Here is a 25,999-nt window from a genome sequence, read left to right on the forward strand (position 1 = left end):
TAGAAAATGCTAGTAGTATAGATTCAGTCCGGATATATCCTTAGGTAAGGCCGAAGCCCTTCTGATAAACTATGTTTGTCGAGGACTTAACACTCTTTAGAAGAAAGGGTGGATTAGTCAAGGGTATGGTTTCTGATGCAGAGAATTCTAGGGGTCATATCCAAGGTAGACTAGAAAGGTATGTGAGATCTGAGATGCAGAATCCTCAGCTGCACCATGATGTCTATCATAGCGTAGAGAGTGAGTATTCGATAATACTCACTAAAAAAGTTTTAAAGCATACTAGCTTGGACGCAAGGTCCAACACTCAAGGAGTGGACTAGTAGAACAGATAGCAGTAGACTTGATAGCTTGAGCATGTCATGAACACTTTTAGTATGGCTAAGTTGTTACTCTGGCACTGGGCTAGTTAGCCCAGCGTTTGGAATTTGTTTCCTTACACAGGTTAGTCGATGAGCAGTTTGAGGACTTTTTGACAACAATGATCTAGATCCAGCTTCATCTTTAGAGGACATATATATTTGTAAACTTCGATATGTATATTTTTGTATGAGTCGTAACTAATTTTAAACTATAGTCTTTATGATTTAAACATTATTTTGGGAGATACTAATGTAAACTATTTTATTTAAATTGTAACTGATTATTTTAACATGAGTGGTTACAAATGATCATTTTAAAAGAAGAAAAAAATTGGTTAGCCACTCCGGCGGTTCCATATGGTATTTTGATCGGTCGACTGTATGTTGTACTGGTTTAAACATTTTAATCCCCGCACAACATCATCCAAGCAGGAATTGATGGCATGGATACGTCTCCCAGGTCTCCCAATCACATGGTACAAACAGAGTTTACTCGAAGCGATTGGCTCCCGTCTTGGTTCTGTTTTAAACATTAACTACCAAATTGACAGTGGGCGATGTGGTCGTTTTTTCGTATGGAAGTTTCCATCAACTCACTGAAGCCTTTAATCTCGAAAATTGTAATTAATGATCGTACGTAGCTTATCGAGTATGAATCTCTTCCGGTTATTAGTTTTAATAGTGGAATTAATGGCCATACCAGTACTTCTTGTCCCCAGAAAGATCCTTCGAATGATGTTGTTGGCAAGCATGTTGATTACCAACATGTGCAAGAAAGAAACCCTCTACCCTCTGATCTCTTTGGGCTGTGGATGTTAGTCGAGAAGAAGAAATGACGGTAGAACTGTAAAGAAACTAACAATCAAGAGCCTCTGTCTTCAGCTACTGAGACTCATCTGAACACGCGGTTTGATCCCATTGCTAAAACTCTTCTTGATTCTGTGGAAATTGCTCCAACTGAAGCTATTCAGACCCCACAAGTTGCTCAAACCCCTCCTAGTCGTTCCTCAGTAAAGACCAAATCAAATCCTGGAAAAGAAAAACAAAATTATTCTACTGTTTCCACTAAGTTTAAAGGTAAAACCCCGATCCATGTTCGAAACAAACCTATGGTTATATTAGGTGCTCGCAATCCGATTGTACCAGTAGCTAATAATATTGGACACTATCCAGCAAGTTCAAGTATGTCTCTTGGAAAACAGCAACACTGACCTTTGATGGATCCTACAAAACATATTACTGTCGAAATTACGAGGGATGCTGGTCCTGCTCTACCCCATGCGATCTCTGGTAATGATCGTTTCTAACCATCCATTGCCTCAAAACCTCCCAATAAACAAACTGTTATTGTTACTTCCGTTGCTATGTCCATTGATGGCAACCATAACGCTTAAGTTTCAAACCCTAATGAGGGCTCGACTACTCCTGGAGTCCTGGTAACTTTGTGGATGGTCCTACATCCATACATGAATGATCTCTAGCCTATCGGCTTTCTCCTTTTCATTCTGTTTTATGGATTTAAAGACTTTCGTTTGGAATTCTCAAGGATGTGGTAATCAGAATTTCATTCGTGTACATGCACTACCTACGTGACCATCACCATGTTTGTGTTTTTCTAGAAACTCAAATTCGTCGTGTGTTTATACAGACCACGTTATTCATGCTCTTATTTTTTCACTCGTATAGGGTTGAAGTTGTAGGCTTCTCTGGAGGCATATGCGTCTGCTGGTACGATCACATTCAGATTGATATCGTATACTATCATTTTTCAGTTATTATTCACTGTCGGATCACAGACAAGAGGCATCATGGAGAAACTCCTTTCCTAGTGACTTTTATTTATGCTAGTCCGAATTCTACTTCTCGTAAATCTTTATGGCATCACATCTCTTCTCTCGCCAACAATATTTATGATTCTTGGGGTTATTCTTGGTGACTTTAATGTTGCACTTCATCCTGAAGAACGACACGATTGTGCTCCTTTATCTAGCTCGGATAATGATTTCCAATACATTCTGTTCAATTGTGGCTGACATGATCTTAGTTTTCAGGGTCTGAATTTTACTTGGTATCGTGGGTTTTGTTATGTTTGCCTTGATCGTTGTCTTGGGAATTCGGTATGGTTTGAAGTTTTTTCCCAATTCAGCTTTGCATCATCTCCTGCGTATGAAATCTGATTATAGGCCTATTCTTCTCTCTTTGGATGATTCTGGCTCTCGGCGACGACCTCATTGTTTCAAGTATTTATCGAGTTGGTCGTTTCATCATGATTTCCAACATTTTGTCCGTGACAACTGGACTTCACCATTCCCATTTATGAGGCAATCATTTCCTTTACATCAGCTATTTCGCACTGGAATGCTGAGGTTTTTTGTTCCATTGGGCGCAATAAAAAACCTCTCATGGCTCATATCCGGGGCAATCAGCGGTGTCTTGATCAACATCGTTCCCGTATTTATTAAAGCTTGAGTTCAAACTGCTTGTTGAACTTGAAAATGTCCTTGATCAGGAACAAATCTGGATCCAGAAGTCTCGTTCGGATTGGATAACTTTCGGTGATCGCAATACGAAGTTCTTTCACTCTACAACTATCACTCGTCGTTGACAAAACTCGATCCATAGCCTCAAACTCTGGAATGAGGAATGGCGCAACGATGAAACTACTCTGAGGGAGGAAGTTGCTCTTTTTTTGGCCAATTTATTTACTTTGGATGCTATCTCGTCGGGTTCTTATCAAATTTCAGGCAAGTTCCCTCCATTCCTGACTCGTATGCTTCGGACCTGACTGAGACGCCCTCTGAGGAGGAAATTAAAGCTACTTTATTTGCTATGGGTCCTCTCAAAGCCCCAGATATTGATGGGTTGCATGCTCACATTTACCAAAAGAATTGGGACATTGCTAAGCCTTCTATATGCACTGTGGTACGTTCGGTCTTTTCTCACCATGCAATTGATCCCAGCCTTCATCACACAATTTTGGCTCTTATTCCGAAAGTTAAACATCATGAGCTTTTGTCGATTTATGCCCAATCAGTTTATGTTCGGTCCTTTATAAGCTCACCACGAAAATAATGGTTAGAAGACTCCAAAAAGTCATTCCTAATTTGGTTGGCCCTCACCAAACAAGCTTCATCAAATGACGAATTATAACAGAGAATGTTATTATTAATCAGGAAGTGATACACACTATGCAATCAAAGAAAGGCAAGGTTGGCTGGATGGCTATAAAAGTTGATCTCCAAAAGGCTTTTGATAGAGTTCAGTGGGACTTTATATAAGAAACTATCTTCGATACAAGTCTACCACGTCCCCTGATTGATTTAATTATGCTTTTATCACATCTTCTAAAATGCAGGTTCAATGGAACAACATTCTAAGTTCAGAATTCTCACCTGAGCGAGAAATATGTCAAGGGGATCCTCTTTCTCCGTACCTCTTTAATTTGACTATGGAAAAGCTTAGCCATACCATTAATCACCGTGTAGCTTCTAGAGATTGGTCGGCAATCAGACTATCGCATCATGGCATTCTTGTTTCCCATTTATTCTTTGTCGATGACCTGATACTTTATGTGAATGTTGATTTGGCAAATGCAACTGTGATCGAATCCACTCTTGAAATTTTTGGAAAGCATTAGGGACATTTAGTCAATAAGAAGAAGAAAACAATATTTTTTTCGCCTTCTACACCGAGTGATTTACGAGGCATTATTTGTTCCAGGCTGGGGTTTCGTGAAATCCCCACTATAGGCAAGTACTTGGGGTGCCTATTCGTCACTCGGGTGCAACCAAAGATTTATATCGCTCATCCATGATAAAATCCAGAGCAAACTTTGTTGGGAAATAAACGAGTAATTTCCCTATAACCAGATTAGTGAAAATGTGAAATAAAAGTTGAAAAATAATACCCGAAATTGATAACGGAGTTTAGCTAATTTTGCTTACGTCTCCGGACTACTGCAGATCTTTTACTAAAAAGAGAAAAATTACAGGTGTTTACAAAACACTCACAACTCACAAGAAAACTCTCTAAACTCTTTAGTATAGGGAGAAAGAAATGATTTGAGATGATTTTGAAGCTCAATGGGTTAGGGTATTTATAATTGAAGCTTAAGGACTAATTTTATAAATATCCTAAAGTATAATGACTAAATTTATGATTTTACCATTTCTAAATTATCAACAATTTCTCCTGCCAACTTGCACCACTGAAAATCTGCTGAAATGCTACCGAAAATTGCTTTGACAAATGCAATGTGCGGTGCCTCATTGTTTGGCAAAAGCCATGTAAAAGCATGACTTTCAACAATCTCCCACTTGAAGACTGATTTTAATCTGTCTTCACACCTCAATCAATGCAGCATTATTTCTAGTTTTGTTATTCTAGCATGTCAACTGAAGCTGAACACAACTTCAGTTTGTCTGTAGTCACCGTCCTGTAAACCCACTTATTATTGGGCAGTCTTTCCGTAGTTGCCTTGTCCCTTAACGTCTTGGCTCCCTTCGACTCTTGTCCACTATTCTTTGAAGGATTGTTCCTCACTTGAACATCCTCGGCAAGCCCTTGCTTCGACCATTCTCTTATGATGGTCTTTGAAGCCATGTTCTCTACGCGAACATGATCGGCAAACTCCTTGGACATGGACAACTCCTCCTACACTTGGTTTCTACTCGCCTTGGCAGAAATGAAGCTTATTGAGCCAACTCTCAACACCTCTTCGATCCTGGGTTCGTCCTCTTCTCTGGACTACTCGATCCTGGGCTCATCCATCACCTTGGATGACTCGGCTCCCCTCGGGTAATTTTACAACACTTCTGGCATCTTAAGACTACTTGAGAACTTGTAGTTGCACCATGTCTTGTTCCTTGCTTGGCCGCATTGATCCCCTCAATCGGACCAAGTCTTTTCCCTGGCTTGGCAACTTTAACACTTACAACCGCACCAATTCCTGCTACTTCTCCTTCTCTCATTTTCTTCATGATGGTTGTAAGGCGACGCTTCTTGGGACATCCTCTAATCAAATTAGGACCTTCACAGAAGTAACACTTCAATTTTTCCTTGTTCCCCTTCTTTTTTACACCGGACTTAGCCTTGTCATTATTTCCCGATGGCTTTCCTTGGCTACGAACAGTCGATGACTCACCTTGTCCATTCGAAGAGCTTTCTCTACCATCTCCCTGTTATACCTTTTCCCGGTCTCCCCCATTATTACCACTCTCTGGGCATGGGACTAGACGACACATCGCTACTTGGCTTGACACCTACAAGCTCAATCAGATTTCCGGCTACAGCTATGGCCTCCGAAAGTCTTTGGCATCACTTTGCTCTCCCTCGAGCATTGCCCCTGGTCTAAGTCCTTCCAAGAAGGTCTTGAACGCACCTCATTCACTCATTTATCCCTTGCATATGAGCAGCTCCCTCTTGAGCTCATCAACTTCGTTTCTTAAAGTCATTGCTTCCACTCGAATCTGGCTTCTTTTATATCGTTTCTGACAATTTTCGTGAACCACCGTGTATTAGATTACCTCCATCGACAAATTCGTATCGCCGACCAAATTTCACTATTCACAAAATTCACTATTCACATGAATAGTAACCTCACAGAAAAATTGACAAAATTTACAACCAAAATCTCTGATACCAATTGTTGGGAAATAAACGAGTAATTTTTCTATAACCAGATTAGTGAAAATGCGAAATAAAAGCGGAAATAATACTCGAAATTGATAACGGAGTTCAGCCAATTTTGCCTACTTCTCCGGACTACTGCAGATCTTTTACTTAAGAGAGAAAATTTACAGGTGTTTACAAAACACTTATAACTCACAAGAAAACTCTCTAAACTCTTTAGTATAGGGAGAAAGAAATGATTTAGGATGATTTTGAAGTTCAATGGGTTAAGGTATTTATAGTTGAAGCTTAAAAACTAATTTTGTAAATATCCTAAAGTACAATGACTAAATTTATGATTTTACCATTTCTATATTGTCAACAATTTCTCCAACCAACTTGCACCATCGAAAATATGTTGAAATCCCACCGAAAATTGTTTTGACAAATACAATGTGCGGTGCCTCCTTGTTTGATAAAAGCCCTGTGAAAGCATGACTTTCAACAAACTTGATAGGTGGTCGGCTCGAACCCTTTCATTCATGGGAAGAGTTACTCTTGCTAAGACGGTTCTTCAAAGTATTCCGACCTATGTTATTCAAGTTAGTAAGCTTCCGAAGTCTCTGTGTGATGACAATGAATAGGCTATCCGTCGTTTTATTTGGGGTTCCACAACCCACGCCTCGTCCATCTCTTTAGTCCGATGTGCTACTCTTTGTCAGCCATTTTCGACGGGTGGTTTAGGACTAAGGAAGATGGAATTTCAAAACGTTGCATTTCTTTTTAAAGTTTGCAACGCCATTAATCACTCACCATCTGATTTTTGGATACGACTTTTTACGGGAAAATATTGGGATGCTGGGGTATGCCCTTTCTCGATTGCTCGCTCTCCTTGCTCTCTATTTTGGCGTCAATTATCTAATTTGTGGGCTTCTTTTCATGCTAATCTGGCCTGGTCTGTGGGAAATGAACTTCTGTTAATTTTTGGATTGACGTATGGCTGGCTACCCGAATTGGTCCTCTCATAAATTTTGCAACTTCCGATCGACCTCTTGATATTTCGCTTTAAGTTGAGAACGTTCTTCATCCTGATGGCTCTTGGAGTTGGGATATGATTGAGTCTTTCTTATTACCTGCTGTTATTCCTCAAGTTAAACGCTGCCTTGATCCATCTGCAACCATAGGACCTGATGTGTGTTACTGGTCAGGGAATGCAAACCGGGTTTTTACAGTTAAAGATGCGTAAAGAACGTTATGTCATTCGTCTTGGGGAGAAAAACGACCTTGCTGGTCTGTCATTTGGAAACTCTCGATTCCTAAACGGGTACGTGCCTTCTTATGGCTGGCCATGCATGATAAAGCGCTTACAAACTCCTTTCGATGTATGCAAGGATTTAGTCAAGATCATTCATGTGTCTCTTGTTCTGGTGTAAGTGAAACAATGCTTCACGTCTTAAGAGACTGTCAAAGCGCTCATTGGATCTGAAACTTTTTACTCGCGAAGTATCCCTCGCCTTCTTTCTTTACGTGTTCCCATGATGACTGATTGCTTGGGAATTTGAATTCAACGCTCTTTTGTTATGAAATTCAAGGCCCTTGGAATGTGTTGTTTGCCTCTCAAACCTGGCAGTTACAGAAAGATCGAAATTTTGTTGTTTTTCAGAACCAGAATGTAGCTGCAACATCTATCCTTCATCTCAGTCTTCAGTGGAGTAAACTCTACCTTGGATGCAACACTAGTAGAGGACCTAGAGTTGTATCGAAGCCAGCTTATGTTCGGTGGGAACGACCCGCTAATGGCTGGATTGTCCTAAAAACAGATGTTGTTTCCCGCTCTACCAGTCACGGCTCCATTGGAGGTCTATTCAGGGACCACACCGGTTCTTGTCTGGGAGCCTTTACAAAATATTTAGGCCTCACAACAGCTTTCTGCGCAGAACTATGGGGTGTTTTTGAAGGTCTAAAACTCGAGTGGACCTTTGGTTTGGAAAAACTGATTGTTCAGACTGATAATGGAGACGTTTACCATCTGCTCTCCCTGCCTTCAGAGACCAGCCCTTTTGCGGCAGTCCGTATGATTGCATCCTACAATGCCAAAGCTTGGTAAGTCGATTTCCTTTGTATTCCACGAGAAGCAAACATGGCTGCAAATCAGATAGCAAAGATGGCATCGACAAGTAACTCTTCGCTTGTCTCTCTCGAAACCCTGCCAACATCTCTTCATGTAGTTTTGTATAGGGACTTGCATAGACCACCTTATATTCGTGTAAAAGCCTAATTTATGGCTTCCTTTTCCATTAAAAAATATTAATTATGTAATAAATGTATTTTTCTCAAAAGTAAGATAGTATAACAATTAAAATATTGCTATGAATTTTTATTTAAATATTTATAATTTAATATTAAAGTTTAACTTTTGAAAGAAAAAAAACATATATCAAAAAATAATTTGGTGAGATAGGCATTCAAGTAATTTTATATTCTTTCAACCAAAAATTGTAATTTTATATTCATGCTAAATAAACCAAACAAGATAATATAACATGCACAGTAATATTAGTTCCGAATGTAATCTTACATTCCGTGAACTAAATTACTTCTTAAAATCTATCCTGCCAAAATTTCTAAAGCGGAAGATATAAAGGAATCATACTATATATTTGTGGTTTTCAATTCGACCAAAAGTCACATTGATTTGAACACATTAGCTATAAATGTAAAAGTTAAGCAAACTAACACTTGATTTGTAATCTAACTAATTTACTAAATAAACTTCACACTTAATCAATATATTCCTTTTGTTTAATTAAAAAGTAAGATTTCACCCTAAAATTTCGAAGTCAAGCGGTCATATTATTAGTCGAATTATGAGCTAAACCTTTGAATTTATTATGAAATGCTTTTAGGTATGTCGACTAATAATAAATTTGATTTGATTTTAATAATGGAAAATCCTACTCAACTGGAAGTACCCTTTTTTTTAAGAAGAAATTTTGAAAATTTTCAAATGTTGAGTCGAATCCAATTGTACCTTTGAATGATGACTAAAAACCCCTTTGGATCCATCAACAACCCCACCATTGATAGAAGCTATCGAGTTCTTTGCATTTGTTATGGCAAATGTGATGTGAAATGCGCTAAAGAAAAACCTTGGGTGGCCCTCTTTCTTGCTCTTCCCTTGGATTACATTACTCAACTTCAAACGAATCATGCCCCGCAGACCCAATTGCTCGACCCTGAATTCTCTATAAATATGCAAACACAACATTCTCTTCATTACTAAGATCACTCAATGAATTTAGATATATATATATATATATATATATATATTTTTATTAATGTGGAGAAAATACGACATAATATTTGTTCAAAAATAACTCTCATCCGCTTAATATTAAACACTCACACCTTTGACATTCAAAGATATCTACGTTACGTAAACATAGATATAAGAAATGTCTAGAATAATACGAGCGTACATGTAACTACATGCAAGTATATCATGTGTGTATATAATATGATGAGGCTATTTGTGAAAAGATATTCATTAATTTCTATGACATAACAGGTCGAACAAAGTCTTCAACCACTCTTGAGGTTAATCGCGATTGTCTAATCTGAATGCATGGTACGAGCTTGCGGTTATCTTACCTAACACTGGCGATAAATATGAGGCAACTTCATATTTTCAAAAAGGCACTTGATTAATTTAAAGTTTGCAGTTTTGACTGCTTCAATGACTGTTGATTTCTTCCGATGAACGAAAATGTTCAGAAACAAGCTGGTAAATGAACAATATAAACTACATATTATCCGTAACTGCTTCATATTTGATGTGGGGAAAATGAAAATTTTGCCTCTATTAACAATTATATATATACATACAAGATTTCTTCTCATACAAGCAGAGGATATGGGAACTAAAACAATGGCCAGTAATTAAAAGTCCATATACATCAGTTGAGTATGCCACCACTCCTCGTATTCAATTCCAGTAAGAGAACTGAAAATGAAGGTAAAAGAACCCAAAAAGAAAAAGAACAAAGTAATCACCACCTTTCTTGTTTATAAGAAATACTGATCCTCATGGTGATCTCCAACTATGTAAGCCGAGGTCATTGTGTCTCCTCGAAGGACCCGAAGCCGGAACCGGGAGACGTCTAGGCAAGAATCCGATGAAATGGCCTACGTAAGGAGATTTCGGGCTGATTTTGAAAGCGTCGGTGGTGGTTCTTGAACCATGGCAGTGGCTAACAACGAATATAAGCATTATAAAGAGACAGAGTAGTACTAGTGGAACCAGCTGCCTTCTACAATGAACCGTCATGCTGCAGCTGAAGTGGGTACCGAACTAGGGAAAATTAGGTGTATTTTGATGAGAGAAAAAGGTGGTAAGCAGGCAAGGGAGAGGGAAGAGAGAACAAAAGGCACTACCTTTCAAATAAATTCATGTGCCTTCTTACATGTAGTACATTTGAAGAGAAGAGAAGAGAAGAGAAGAGAATCGAGCGATGAATACAGATTTGGGTTCAAAATTTTGACCTTTGATATCAACATATATAACAATCTTATTACTCAAATTATAAGAAAAGAGAAAGTATGGGAGCAAAACGACTGGGAAAATAAAGTTTGTGGGGACGGTGGGGGCAAGGGTTATGTTATGTCATCTCCTTTTTCCATGGTTAGGTTGGAGTTTGGTCCTACTCCAGCAAGGGAATTCCATCTTTTCTTACTGTCCACTCCCTATTTTTGTAGGCCTCTGATTTAAAGTTTACCTGCATACTTACCATATTTTGTACATATAAAATAAACAATCTATTATATATGACGGAAAATTTGTGGTTTAAGTTCAGTTAGGATCCTTTTAATTTAATTTTTTGAAAAATATTTTTCGTAAAATAAATTATATTTTTTAAAAAATATTTTTTGAAAAATGTTTTACGATATTTGAAAGATGTTGTTTAAATTCTTTTTTCACTAGTTAATGATTTTTTAAAATTATTTATTACAAATATTAAATACAATAAATAATATTATTTATCATAAAACTTAATATTATTATTTTTAAAATATTAAAATAATTTATTTATTATTAAAATATTATTTTTATAATTTTATTAATAAAAATATTAATATTGGTATATTTTATTGAAATAAAAATATTATAAATTAAATTATTTATTTAATAAAGTAATAGTATTATATTATATTTTAAAATATTAATTAGTATATTTTAAATATCTTTATTAAAATATTATTATATTATTATTAATATATAAATAATATTATTAATTATTAATAATTTAATAATATTATTTCTATGAAATTAATAAATAATATAAATTTTAAAAATAATTTATTATATATTATTAAAATAAAAATATAATATCTTATATTATTATAATAATTGATTGTTTTATTATAATATTAAAAATATAATATTATATTATTAGAAATATTAATAAATATATTTTAAATATTTTAATAATTAATATTTTGATTAAAATGATATTAAAACATTTTATTAATATTAAATTCATAAAATAAAATTATTTTGAGTATTTATTCTTTGAAGTAAAAAGTTTGGAAAATGACTTACGAAAAATCAGACCGTAAGTCATTTTCTAGAAAACATAAAGGAAATTCTGTTGACTAGAAAAATGTTTTACATTGTCCAATCAATTTTTCTCCAACCAAACACTGAAAATGAGGAAAATATTTTCCGGAAAACGTTTTACGTGAAACAAACATACCCTTATTTTTTTGATTTAGGTGAAAAATTGTAATCATAATATTAGGAAGAAGGTTAAAAGTAAAAGAGTATAGGAAAATAATGAATAGTTAGAGATTCTTAATCTTTTTTCTTCTATTTTTATATCGTAATTTATATACTAACCTTTAATATTCGTATAAATCTAAGGTTACAATATTCAACTGATGATATAGAATTTATCAACATTTATTCGTATAAATCTAAGGTTACAATAATTATTCGTAACTTGATAGATTAAATAGATTTGATTGTCGGATAATATATTCAACCGATGTTATAGACTTTATCAGCATTTATGTCAAAATTTATAATTATCTAGAGAATACAATACTATGAAAGTTTTAAAGAACACCAGAAGATGCAAGACTGATAACATAGCAACGAAAATATAACAATATTTAATTTCCCTAGTCAAACTCGAGGTTAAACTATTTAATATTTCACTTGATCCATCTTATTTTTATGGGGTGAATAGGTGTTTAGTGGTTTAGTTAATGAACGAGTCCAACAAAGTAGTTGCACGTGAGAAACTAGGGATTATGGATTCGACCTATGATCTTATCCAAGAAGACACCGCTCTTTCACATCAAATAAACAAATATTTCAAAGTCCTTTTCTGCTCTCCACAGTTTCAGTGTACCCTACTTTCCCCAACAATCCACACTGTTTGTAGTCCCTCTTTTTTAGGTAACAAATTACTATCTCACAAGAGTTCATCTTCCCGGATGCCACTTGCTCTTTCACAGAAATATTACCCTCGGATCTATTAATTATTTGTCAAACATCTTCTCTTTTAATATTATCGATCTAGTATCTTAACGGTCTTGAGATCAAGTTTCATAGAGGGCATTTCATAATTCGGAGATCTCCTACGGAAGCTGCTCTCAATTAGTGTTGGGGGCAGCCTACTATCTTACATTCCTCTTACCCCATTACATATGAGAACAAAGGACAACCATATATTTTGATCTAGTATCTTTTCTTAACAAAGAGCGGATCACCATTCGCGCTTTCGCAAGGTTTTGTCCGAACTAGCGCCATGTAAGGAAAGACGCGGATCGTCATCTGCACCTTCGTTGAACCTTTGACATATACGGAAGGTGCAGATCATAAAACGCGCCTTACATAGGTCTACATAATCTCTCAAAGCATTTTAAAAAAATATGTTTTAAAAAATCAAAAAAATAAAACTATAGAGACTAACATCGTAATTTAATACATATTAATTTCATGAGTTGAAAAGTTTAATGGGGTTAGTTTATACAAGCATATTAGAGAGTGTTCAAGTTATGTTTCTTGACAATGTAGGATAAAAGTTAAAAGGTGTATTCTTTAACTTTTTTATCTCTATATCTAATGAATTTACTTGTACACTATTTTTAACTCATTCGGGATATCCCTTTAAAATTGTTGAAGCTCATATACCTTATCAATTTTTTGGTTAGTAGAAAACAACAATCTTGATTATCATAAAGCGAAAAAAAATACTTTAAGGTGTTTCTTACAAATGTATTAGATTCTTAAGCTCGCCAATTTCAGAAGGAAGAAAATCTTGTAGCTTATTTCATCTCAAATTACTACAGCAAAAACATATAATTAAATAAATTACATGAAAATTACCAATTATCTCATAATCTATATTTAAAACAAAAAAACATATAGTATTTTAAGGTGTTTGAGTCGCCCGAATATAATTAATTTTATATTCGATCTTACATGAGTATATTGTTTCCCCTTTGATATATATCAGCTTCAAAATTTAATTTAGTATAAATCTTAATAATAAATATTAACCTAATGTAATTATTTAAATATATTAACATATAAATATATATAATCTTAATTAATATAAACCTTAATAATAAATATTAACCTAATGTAATTTAACAATAGTGTATAAGTAGATTCATTATATATAAAGATAAAAAAAGTTAAGGAATACACCTTTTAGCTTTTATCTCACATTGTCAAGAAACATAACATAAACATTCTAATATGTCTATATAAGATAACCCCATTAAGTTCTTCAACTCATGAAACTAATATATATTAAATTATGATGGTAGTTTCTATAATTATTTTTTTAATTGTTTTAAAACATTTTTTTTAAATGCTTTGAGGGATGATGTGGACTTATGAAATGTGTGCTTCATGATCTGCACCTTATGTATATGTCAGAGGTTCCGCTAAGGAGTGATGACGATTTGCGTCTTCCTTTATGTGGCGCTAGCTCGGACAAAACCCTACAAAGGTGCGGAGGGTAATTTGTGCTTTGTCAAAAAGTGTGCTAGATTAATAATATTAAGAGAGAGTATCTGATAGGTAATTAATGGGTCTAAGGGTGATATTTCGATAAAAACACCAAGGAATCCATCCATTTTAATATCGATGGTAAATTACTCCATGTTTTTGTCTCAAGAAAATTGGATTTGAGAATGCAAAGGGAAATGGATAGGAATATTTTTCACTTTTCGACATTAAAACTTAACTTGAATGCAACCGTCAGGTTACTTCGGGTACACTTGTACCAATTTAACCTAATAAACCTATGAAGGCTCGTCAATAACCCTTCGTCTCCACCCTCCCCCGTCTCTTCTCTTGATTTGTAGGACTCAATTATTCGCGTTAGTTACCTATTATTCTTTTTCAAATGTTTGAATATATAAATATATATATATATATATATAACGAATGAATGATCGAATACAAGATTCGTATACTGCGTAATTGTTATCATCTAGTTTGACTCATGCTCGTGCTACCAAATCCTACCTTTGTTATGTATTTCACAACATATTAGCATGCGTCAAATATTCAGGCTTTATCCTTTCTATGTGAGAGCGAAGTGGCATGCATTCGTGAACAAATCTTCGTGCAGGCTAATGGATTGCTTCTCAAGTACATATACTTTTTGTGAGTAAACCTTGTACATGCACAGAAAAATACATTCTCCTGAATTAAATTCGCTTCATATAATCATATAATGAGTGAGCATGGGGGACCTTACGTAATATTGATTTTTAAGCTCTTAAATATAGCCTATAATAAATCGTCGAGTTAGAAGAATGATTGTTGCATGTTAAATGTTGATTTTTTAAACTCTTAAATTTAAGATTTTAAACATATATTTATTAAATAATTGAAGACAAAACTTATATCGTCGTCCGATCCCGCTCGTGCTTGTTCTAACACGAAATATCAAATGGCAACAGAAAGTTACAATCATTGGAGCTGTGGGGAAGAGTCCACGTGAGTAACATTGCTGTTCAACTCTGATCATGTGGCTTACAATATTCCAATATGAGTTTTATAATTTAGTATTATCCTCGTATTATAGATATATAATCTAAAATTTATATATAATACACGAATTTGAACGGAATTCCACATTGGATTAGTCATTGTACAAACCATCTAATCCATGGAGGGAAACTATTATCCCCTAAATATTTTAAAATTATAAATCTATATCCATAGTATTATAAATTGATTTTCTTAAATATTATAAATTCTAATATTAAATTTTGCATACGTTCCTGAATTCTAATCCAAAGATCTAAGTACGAGGGAAAAACAAGAAGTTGATATGGACTATCCCGTGCTTGGTTTTTGTTTTTTAGGGTAAACTACATAAATGACCACATAACTATGGGTCAGGTCGCGAAATGACCACCATCAAAATTGTGACAAATATATCACTGAACTATTTAAATGGGTTCAAAATGGCCACACGACGTTAACATTTAACGGAGGTGTTTACGTGGCAGTTAAAAAATGATATAATTAGGATATGAGTCCTTGAAAAATTATGTATTTGCGACGTTGGCACCCTACTTTGTTTTCTTCTATTTTGGTCACTACTTGTAATTTGTCTAGTGCCTTAATTTGAGCATTAACTTTAAAATCTTTTATTCTAGTCATTTATTAAATTTGTAGATTAAATCCCCTAGATTTTATAATTAATCAATTTGATCACCAAGATTAACTTTAATTCTTAATTTTTAATTAGGTCCTAATTTCAATTTAATGAAACAAAATGTTGCTTAACCGGGTACCCGCATACTCAATATCCATTTTATTTATATATATATATATATATTATTTTTATTTTTATTTTATATTAAATTTTTATTTATAATTCTCAAATTATTTCACTCTAACATTCTAAATTCTTAATTTCTTAAATTTTGCCACCATAACATTCTAAATTCTTAATTTCTTAAATTATTTCACATTAACATTCTAAATTATTTTTTAACATATTTATTTTAACTTCAAAAAAATTGAAATTTAATTATAGTTTTTTTAAATTTTAAATAAGTTTTTTTCAATTATGTAATTTATTTTTTTAAACTTTATGTGTGAATATATATTATAGACCTTTAAATTTTAAACTTTAGAATTTCTATATATATTTTTTAAAATAATATAATTCTAAAAAATAAGAAATTATAAATCAGGTACCTGTGACCCGAAAATACGGGTACCTGGATGTAATGGGCCGGAACACGGACCAAAATTTTGGGTACTTGGTATTTTGGATATCCAAAAACACAGGTACCTTGTTTTGAACACCCCTAGTGGTAGGACTTTAAAGGAGTAAAGAGAGTGACTAAACTATAAAATGTACAAAAGATAAGGACCTAAATGTAAGAAAATATGTCATTTGTCAAACGAATAAAACATGAATTCAAAGATACTTTCACAATCATATTCTTCCTCTCCTATACGTACTTTGATATACATGAGTTCGCGATTTATACTGGGGAGTGCTCGTGGTGAAGTCAGGTAATTTTTATTAATTATGAAATTAGTGTGATGTCAAAGAGATATAATTGACATAATATAGTTAATAAATAATATGATATAATTAATGTTTCATATTATTAAGTTAATTGAGAATATGAAAACACTTAAATTATTAAAATAAATCTAATAGTTTATTTATAATTGATTGAAGAATTTAATATTTTTAAACTAAATTTACTGTTTTCATATTTATTTATTTTTTATGATTATATATATGAAATCATTAAAAATAATTTAATATTCAAATTATATATTATATTAATTAATGATATATATATATATATATATATATATAATATTATAGTTAATATTCAAATTATAATCATAATATTGTGACATGTGTCACAATTTGATTGGAGAAATAAACTTATTAAATTAAATCAAAAATAGAACCTAATTAAAAATTGAGAATTAAAGTTAATCTTGGTGATCAAATTGATTATTTCTAAAATCTAGGGAATTTAATCTACAAATTTAATAAATGACTAAAATAAAATATTTTAAAGTTAATGCTCAAATTAAGGCATTAGATAAATTAAAAACAAAATTAGGATCAAATTGGACTAAATGAAAATCCAAGGAAACAAATCATATACAAGTAGTGACCAAAATGAAAGAAAACAAAGTATGGTTTTAGTGCCGCAAATATGTAACTTTACAAGGATCGCACCCTCATTATACCAATTTTTTACTACAACGTAAATACCTTCATTAAATATTAACGTCGTGTGGCCTTTTTGAACCTATTTAAATAGCTCAGTGATATATTTGTCATAATTTTAAAATTATGGTCATTTTACGACCTGATCCATAGTTATATGGTCATTTATGTAGTTTACTCTATTTTTTATTACTATTATTATTTTTTGTGTAGGTTAGGTTTATAGATGCCATAAACGCATACTATAAACTGTAAACTCATAAAGTGAGTGCATAGTCTCTGGAATGGATATAAATTAGAGAAAATAACCTCAGTGACCAAAAATACCTTATAATATACGATTTTAACTAATTTTTTTTTGGATTTGTCGAAATGATCAACTAAATCGCAATGCGATCGATAATTCGCAACGCGATCTCCGGTATCGCAAATCAGTTTCCAGATTCGCAACGCGAACTTCGACTATCGCAATGCGATTTTCCAAATTCGTTGCTATAGTCCAAGTTCGCGTTGCGATTTATTCCAAATTCGTTACGATAGTCCAAGTTCGCATTGCGATTTATTCCAAATTCGTTGCGATAGTCCAAATTCACGTTGCGATTTATTCCAAATTCGTTGCGATAGTCCAAGTTCTCGTTGCAATTTATTCCAAATTCGTTGCGATAGTCTAAAATCGCAATGACTGGTGGTATTGCATTTGTTTCTTAAGAATTTTCTCTAAAAAGATAGTATTCGCGTGGACGTGTCGAAGACACGTATTACCACGACCACGACCCGACCCGAGACGGGACGAGACGGACTGCGGCGGTGCGCGAGAGTCCCCCTTGTTCTCTATCACTCAACAAGGAAGTGAGAAAGCCAAGCCTTAAATACCATTCCCAATAGTGTTTCCAATACTATGTGGGATTGAACATTACCAACACTTGTTTCCAATACTATGTGGGATTGAGCCTTAAATAGTGATATTATTTGTGAATTATAGTTAATGACTTTAGTATTTGTATGAAAAGTATTTGTGGTTCGTTTAGTTTTCATGCAATTCTAATTTATTTTCAATTGATTGTAATTGCACGATAACAATTTTTTTTATTCTCGCGAGTGATGCAATTTTTTTGAATGTTTTGCTTAAAATTGCAATAATCACGATTGATTGTAGATTAACTTTTAATTATGACATATTTAATCGTATAATACTAATGCAATTGGTTGATGATTCAGTTGTTTCAAGGTGCATGATTGTTAATTGTTTCCTGAATAATCACATAGTATTGGAAACAAGTGTTGGTAATGCTCAATCCCACATAGTATTGGAAACACTATTGTGAATGGTATTTAAGGTTTGGCTTTCCCACTTCCTTGTTGAGTGATAGAGAATAAGGGGGACTCTCGCGCGCCGCCGCCGTCCGTCTCGTCTCGTGGTCGTGGTCGTGGTCGTGGTCGTGATCATACGTGTCTTCGACACGTCCGCGCGAATACTATCTTTTTAGAGAAAATTCTTAAGAAACAAATGCAATACCACTAGTCGTTGCGATTTTGGACTATCGCAACGAATTTGGAATAAATCGCAACGCGAACTTTGACCATCGCAACGAACTTGGACTATCGCAACGAATCGCAACGCGAACTTGGACTATCGCAATGCGAATATGTAAATCGCGTTGCGATAGTTGAAGTTCGCGTTGCGAATCTGGAAACTGATTTGCGATACCGGAGATCGCGTTGCAAATTATCGATCGCATTGCGATTTAGTTGGTCATTTTGGCAAATCCAAAAAAAGTTGGTTAAAATCGTATATTATAAGGTATTTTTTGTCACTGAGGTTATTTTCTCTATAAATTATTTTGATGTGTCAGAAGTGGTGTAATTTAGATTGTCCTATTGATTTGAAATTAGGGATGAGTGTTCAATCTAGCTGAGGCAAGTTGAGTTAAAAAATTTTGAGTTATTTGATTTGATGAGTCTTATTTTATGAATTGGAGTTTACTCTAGCCGAGCCGAGTTTATAAAATTTGAGTCCAGTAAAATTGAGTCATTTTTTCGAGTTTCTGTTTAAATTTTATTGTAAATATTTATAATATTATTTGATTCTAATTTAAGTGACTTTCTATAACCTATATGTAATATAAATATATTTCTTCATGTTTTTTCATATGCGATATACATGTCATATACAAAGTCGAATGACTCAACTCAAATTTGAAAATAAATTCACTAATTACTAAAATTTTTGAGTTATTCAAGATTTATTTTATAACTCGATTTGAACTTAAACATTTTTCGAGTCGAGTCGAGTTTATGAAATTGTAACTCAAAGTCAATTCGAGTCGAGTTTTTTTTAATTGAATCGTGTCCAAAAAAATCAATTTTTCAACTCGAGTTAGAATTTTACTCTATTTGAAACTATGCTTTGGATTTAGGCCCCCATTTTTTAGTGTCAAAAAGGAGAGTTGGAGCATACATACAAGTAGTTGCATCACATGGTTCCCCCCTTTTCTTCTTTCATTATCTCCAAAATCTTCATCTATTCCTGAGAAGCTTCAGCTCCCACAAAGTCACATCCACCTTTGGGGTAGACATGCTAAAGAGGTGTGGATTATCTGTTGAATTGTAAAGTTTTATTCCCATATTCAACTTTTCTAATAAATTATTAAACTCCTGATTTGACTAACATCTGTATTCGAATAATAGATTTTAATAATTTATTAAATATTAGTCGATTAATATGAACGCTGCAGTAAGCTTTATAAATTTATTTATCAGTTTAGTATCAAAATTCATTTTTAATGTTTGTTTGAATAATTTATTTCTAATTAAAAATCATTCAATGATAATTAACGGCAAAAGTGTCCAGATAACGTTATAGGGAGTGTTTAATTTTCAAACTGACGTGTTGATCCGATCAATTCCCTAAATGTGGTGTTCTCTACAGTAAATTTGGGATCTCTCGGCGTCTTCAGGGTTGAACCAGATTTTTTTGGCTTCTTGTTTGGGATTTCCCGACGTCTTCAAATGTCTTGTTTGGAATCTAGTCTTGAGGGTGTTGGATTGTTTATGGGGATCTCTAGGCGTCTTTAAGTTATCAAGGAAAACATTTGGCTTTTTTACACAAATATCACCTTAACATAAATTAATTATTTGTTAGATACTGTTTAAGAATATTTTACGGATATAGTAAATTTTTAAATACTTTCTATAAAAAATTTATAAATTTTATATAAGTTTACTCAGTATATAATTCACCTAAAATATCACTGGCACACCACTTAATGATGTTTCCATTGTAGTCCATTCTCTCTTCTTTTTACAATAATATTTTAACACCAAAAAGTATCGGTAAAAAATATATCGAAACTTTAGTATAATGTATGATAAAATATATAAGTTTTTAGTTTTGTACAACTTAATATTAAATTTCAATTTAATTTAATATTTATAAATCATTAAATCGTTATTGTCGTGCTATTATTTTATGGGTGTCTAGGGAAAAAATATCTCAAAATTATATACAACTTAAATTAAAATTAAATAAAAAATAGTTAACATATATTTTACATAAAATATATCGAGAAGTGTATTTTACACAAATTTAATGAAAACGAAAGTGTCTTTTATCATGAATCTCGTACGTTGTAAGATCGAAGTTTATAAGTTCATCCTAAAAGATGTGTATGTCTTGTGTTATATTTTAAAATAATATTTTTTTAAATATTATATAATTAAATAAATTTATAAAATATCAAAACTTTTCATATTATTTAAAATGGTATTCTTAAAATTTTGTTAGATCCGTAAAATATTCTTAAACAGTGCCTAACAAGTAATTATTTTATATTAAGGTGATATTTGTGTAAAAAAGCCAAAAAAATTTCTTGATTTCACTCAAAGACCGGTAGAGATCCCATAAACAATCCAACATCCTGAAGACACCGAAAATCCCAAATAAGACGTCGGGAAATCCCAAGCAAGACACACAAAAATCTGATTCAACCTTGAAGACGCCGAGAGATTCCAAATCTACTGTAGAAAATACCCCATTTAGAGTAATCGAATGAATACGTTAGTTTGGGAATTAAACACTCCCTGAAACGTTATCCGGGCACTTTACCGATAATTAACTAATGATAAGTGCTAATGTGACAATGTAATATATGTCATGAACTACTAGTGATTACATAATTTCCTTGTGCATCTCAATGATCGGGCTTAAGCCGTGAAGCTCGAATGGACTCGATGTCGAATAGTCTTAAAACGAGTCAAAGCAATGGCGGAACGTCATAAGGCTAGTGGGGAGCCATGCCCATATATATTATTAAATTTGGTCCCCTTAAAAAATATTTACTATACGATATTAAATTTTATTGCTCCAAAAAAATATAAATATTTTTTTAAATTTGGAAACCACTTAAATATTATTCATTAATAAAAGTTAGCATTTTTATTATTATTTTATTTTTAAATAAATAAAAATCAATTTTTATTTTTAATTTCAAGATAAAAAAATCTTTATACTATTCATGCTTGGTTGTTCATCTTTTTTAAGTTGAAAATTCAAACAAATTATCAAGTATTTTATTTCAGTTGAAAATATTTTTTTAAATATTTTTAAATATAATTTATATTTAGTGTTTTATTTCAAATATCTTTATTTATTATGCATATTCATGAATTTGCATCTCTAAAAATAAACACACATATATATATATATATATATATATATATATATATGTATGGGCATGATCTGCTTAAACTATATAAAACTAATAAATTTTACACCAATTTATAACTATTAGATTTAAATAAATAAATGGTTTATATTTAATTAAATTATATAACCCATAAATAAATATATTTTAACTCATAGTAAATAAGTATCTCTTTTAACTAAACTTCAAACCTTAAATGCTAAGCCCTAAATCTTAAACCCTAATCATAAAAAAAATATTGTTTTATTGTGAGTTAAAGAAATGTTTATTTATGTAATATAAATTATAATTAGATCAAAGTCATTTATTTATTTAAATCTAATACCTATAAATTGGTGTGAAACTTATAGTTTTATATAGTGTAACTGAATCATAATCCACCCACCCCACACACACATATATGAAAATATTTTAAAATGTCTCTAACTTGATTATATAAATATAAATATAAATATAATTTTAAAACTTTATTGATTGGATTTGTATATTATGTGAATTTATTATAAAATTAAATTAATATATTTTTATAATTGTAAGTTGTGTGATATCATCGGCAAACAAAAATATATAATCATAAAATTATTTCAGAGACACAACAAGAGAGGCATGATGACCTGCATAAAACCTAAAGAGCTTGATCATGTCTTCATCTTTTCTTACATTTTTTTCGTCAACCATGCTTCTCGGCACCTCCACTTCCTTAGGTGTTACTCATATATAGGGACGAACAAGATTTTATGATAGAGCCCGAACTTCTAAAATTAAAAAATATATATATAGAATCATAAAAATGATTAAAATAAAATTTTATTAATAATCTTATATTTTGAAAGGATAATTGTTCTTATTCATCCCTCCGTTCATCCATGTTCCTACCATGTAAAAAGAGACGCTTTTGCAAGCGCTTGAACTCACCCAGTTTCTCGAAATACGTCTTCCTCATATCACATACATCTCATTATCTTTCGCCGTACACCGTAGATAAAGGATTTGTCTCACCACTCGACACCATTTGGTGAATCAAATCGCTGACTTTGGTGATTCGCCTTCAACAGTAATATCTTAATTTTGTGATAGATCTATCATCGGCAACTTATCTCCCCAATTTTTTTCCCTTTCTAAATTATGATCGACGTAAGATTTATATCTTTTGAAATAAGAGTTAAAATAGATGGTCAAGAGTATTAGCCGTGACCAGACGGTGTTAACCGTACAAACTTGATACAATAAATTTATGTGATTGTAACCACGATTATAAAACTCAAGTGATCAATTAATTATAAATTAATGATATTAATAATTAAATTAATATCTTTAAAATATAATAGAAAAAAGTAATATTTATGTAATTTATCTAAAATAAAAAAGTGACAGAAACAAAAAGTCACTTCACAAGATCAAAGGTGCACGAAGTCCTGAAACTACAAATGATGCAAAATCAAGACCGACCAACTGAAGCCTCTGCTGCCCCACACCCCCACACACACTTTACCATCCTTAATCTACACTTATATTTACCTTGGATCTAATCTCTACCGTTCATTGAATCTCGTGATTGAGTTATTAATTTTCTGACGTTAATCCCACGGCTCAGAACTTCAACACTAAAATATGAACTTAAACGCGCGTGAAGATTCCCTCCCCCAACCTAACTCTCCTCTGACCAATGCCTCATAAAAGTGGAGAGTTCTACTTATTATAAGACTAATAAAAGATACGGTCTAAATTATTATAAAATAATATAATATTTTAAGTTATATGTAATTTAAAATGTTACAAAAAATTTATTTTTTTATTTAAAAATAAATTTTAGGTTGTAATTGAAAATATTAAAAAATATAATCTTTTATATTGAGCACAATATAAAATATTATGTTGTTTATAATATTTTAGATTATATTTTATAATATTTTAAATTATATTTTTCCTTAATCTTTTATTAGAATGTCGTACACAAACTATTCTATAAAAGGTAAAAAATAAAAAAGGAAAGAATATTATTTCTTACAAAATATGAATTTTATGACGTCAGGTATCCTTTGACCAATCCTCTCTCATCTTTAAACCCGCACCGTTCCCTCCCTCTTCGATCTCCCCACTTCTCTTTCTTCCACATACTCTGAAATTTTTATTTTTCTCTCGTTTTCTTTCTGTCCAAACAAGGAAAGGAGAAAACTTATATGGGAAGAAACGATTTGTGCATTACGGTCCCGAATATTTTTCGGTGTCCGATATCGTTGGACGTGATGAAATCCCCGGTGAGCTTGTGCACGGGAGTGACCTACGACCGAGCCAGCATCCAACAGTGGCTGGACAGCGGCAACAATACGTGTCCGGCAACCATGCAAGTTCTCTTAAGCAAGGAATTCGTCCCGAACAGGAATTTACAACGACTCATTCAGATCTGGTCCGACTCAGCCACTCGCCATCAACTGGAGGCCAATTCACCTGTTCCTTCTCACGATCATATCAATCTATTGGTCAAGCAGCTCGACAACGAAAATTTCGTTTCATCGTTGCAGAAGATCGTTTGGTTCGCGAGAGAATCGGAGGAGAACCGCGAATTCCTGGCCAGGATCGACGGTTTTGTGAACGCGGTGTTCGATTTCATGATAAATGTGGAACCGGATATCAAATTAATCGAACAAGTGGTTGAGATTTTGAATTTGATGTCTAGTAAAATTTTGGAGAAGAAGTCGTTATTGGAATCTGGTCCCTTGTCGATGATTCTTCTGGTTATACAAAGAGGAACTTTAGCTTCGCAAATCCATTCAATTGAATTACTGAAATCCATTGCGGTCGATGGGGAATCCAAACTCAAAATAGCCGAAGAAGAGGCGCTACTACATGAATTAGTAAAATCATTAAGCAGAGAGAAGGATCCAAGCTTGATCGATGCGAGCCTATCTTGTTTGATCGAAATCACGATGCGCAAAAGAGTAAAAATCAAAGTGATCCAATCCGGAGCAATCCCAGAACTAAAGAAACACCTATCCGAGCCAAACACGAGCGTTTCCATAATCGAGAAATCATTAAGACTGCTGGAAACGTTGTCGTCTTGCAGTGAAGGAAGGGTTGAGATATGGCACGATTCCATATTGCTACAAGCGATTGTGCAGACGGTGCTGAAAGTGTCGAACAAAGCGACGGAGCACGCGGTGACGATACTCTGGTGCGTCTGCTGCTTGTTCAGGGACGAGAAGGCGCAAGAAACGGCGGCTATTAGCAATGGGATGACCAAGTTTTTGTTGCTGATGCAAAGCAATTGCTCGGCTGCCGTTCGGCAAATGTCGGCGGATTTGCTTAAGATTTCCCGGGTTAATTCCAAGTCTTGTTTATCAAGTTATGATACTAAAACTACCCATATCATGCCCTTTTGATGAAGAAAGAAAAACAAAATCCGTTAGAAAAAAAAGGAAATTAATCTTTTGTTAGTGAAATATTAAAACAGAAAATTCATTCGAATGCTGCAGTGAACGAATCTGTTTGGTGTTTGTATCATGATGATTACACTGTTTTGGACTAGTGAAATTGTTTGATTCATTTCCTGCTCGCTTTTTTTCAGATGGTAAAAATTAAAAAAAAAATAAATTTTGATGTTTATTTTGAATATATAAGGTTGCGTTGGTTCACAGAATGTAAGATTACCGACGAGAATAGGATTATCGGCAGAAATAAGATTATTGGGAATGATGCATTGTTGTCTTTGGTTGTTTTGGTTAAAAGAATAAAATATTATTGGAATGTATATTTTATAAATTGTCCTTATTATATATTATTTTTTAACAAATTGAATTCTACTATAACTTTATTATACTTAATTTATCAATTTTCTTTAAAAATTTAAATTCATAAAATTTATATAATTTTTTTACAAAGTTGAAAAAGATAAATAGGTTTAATGAAAGGGTAAAATTTATTTTAACCCATGAACTTCATATAAAATTCTAATTATGAATTATTTTTTTGTAAATCTAAAATAGTTTAAGGATAAATTTGTTTTTTAACATTCGTAAAAAAATTTTATTCAACGACAAGAGAATGATATTTTTTTAAAAAGTTAAAGGTATTTTAGTCTAAA

At 32.9% G+C, this 25,999-nt stretch overlaps 1 protein-coding gene across 1 annotated transcript; it reads left to right on the top strand.

Moving 5' to 3' along the window:
- Nucleotides 1–24,022: 24,022 nt before the first annotated feature.
- LOC120118269 (U-box domain-containing protein 27-like) lies at nt 24,023–25,385 on the top strand. The gene has a single exon (XM_039138355.1). The coding sequence runs from the start codon at nt 24,099–24,101 to the stop codon at nt 25,296–25,298; it is 1,200 nt and encodes a 399-aa protein (XP_038994286.1). The 5' UTR covers nt 24,023–24,098; the 3' UTR covers nt 25,299–25,385.
- The last annotated feature ends 614 nt before the right edge of the window (nt 25,386–25,999 follow it).

This window comes from Hibiscus syriacus, unplaced genomic scaffold, assembly GCF_006381635.1.
Source record: "Hibiscus syriacus cultivar Baekdansim isolate YM2019G1 unplaced genomic scaffold, ASM638163v2 tig00110328_pilon, whole genome shotgun sequence".
Lineage (NCBI taxonomy): Eukaryota > Viridiplantae > Streptophyta > Magnoliopsida > Malvales > Malvaceae > Hibiscus > Hibiscus syriacus.

What these genes read in the sequence shown, in the direction of transcription:
- LOC120118269 (XM_039138355.1), top strand. Translation starts at nt 24,099, where the DNA reads ATGGGAAGAAACGATTTGTGCATTACGGTCCCGAATATTTTTCGGTGT.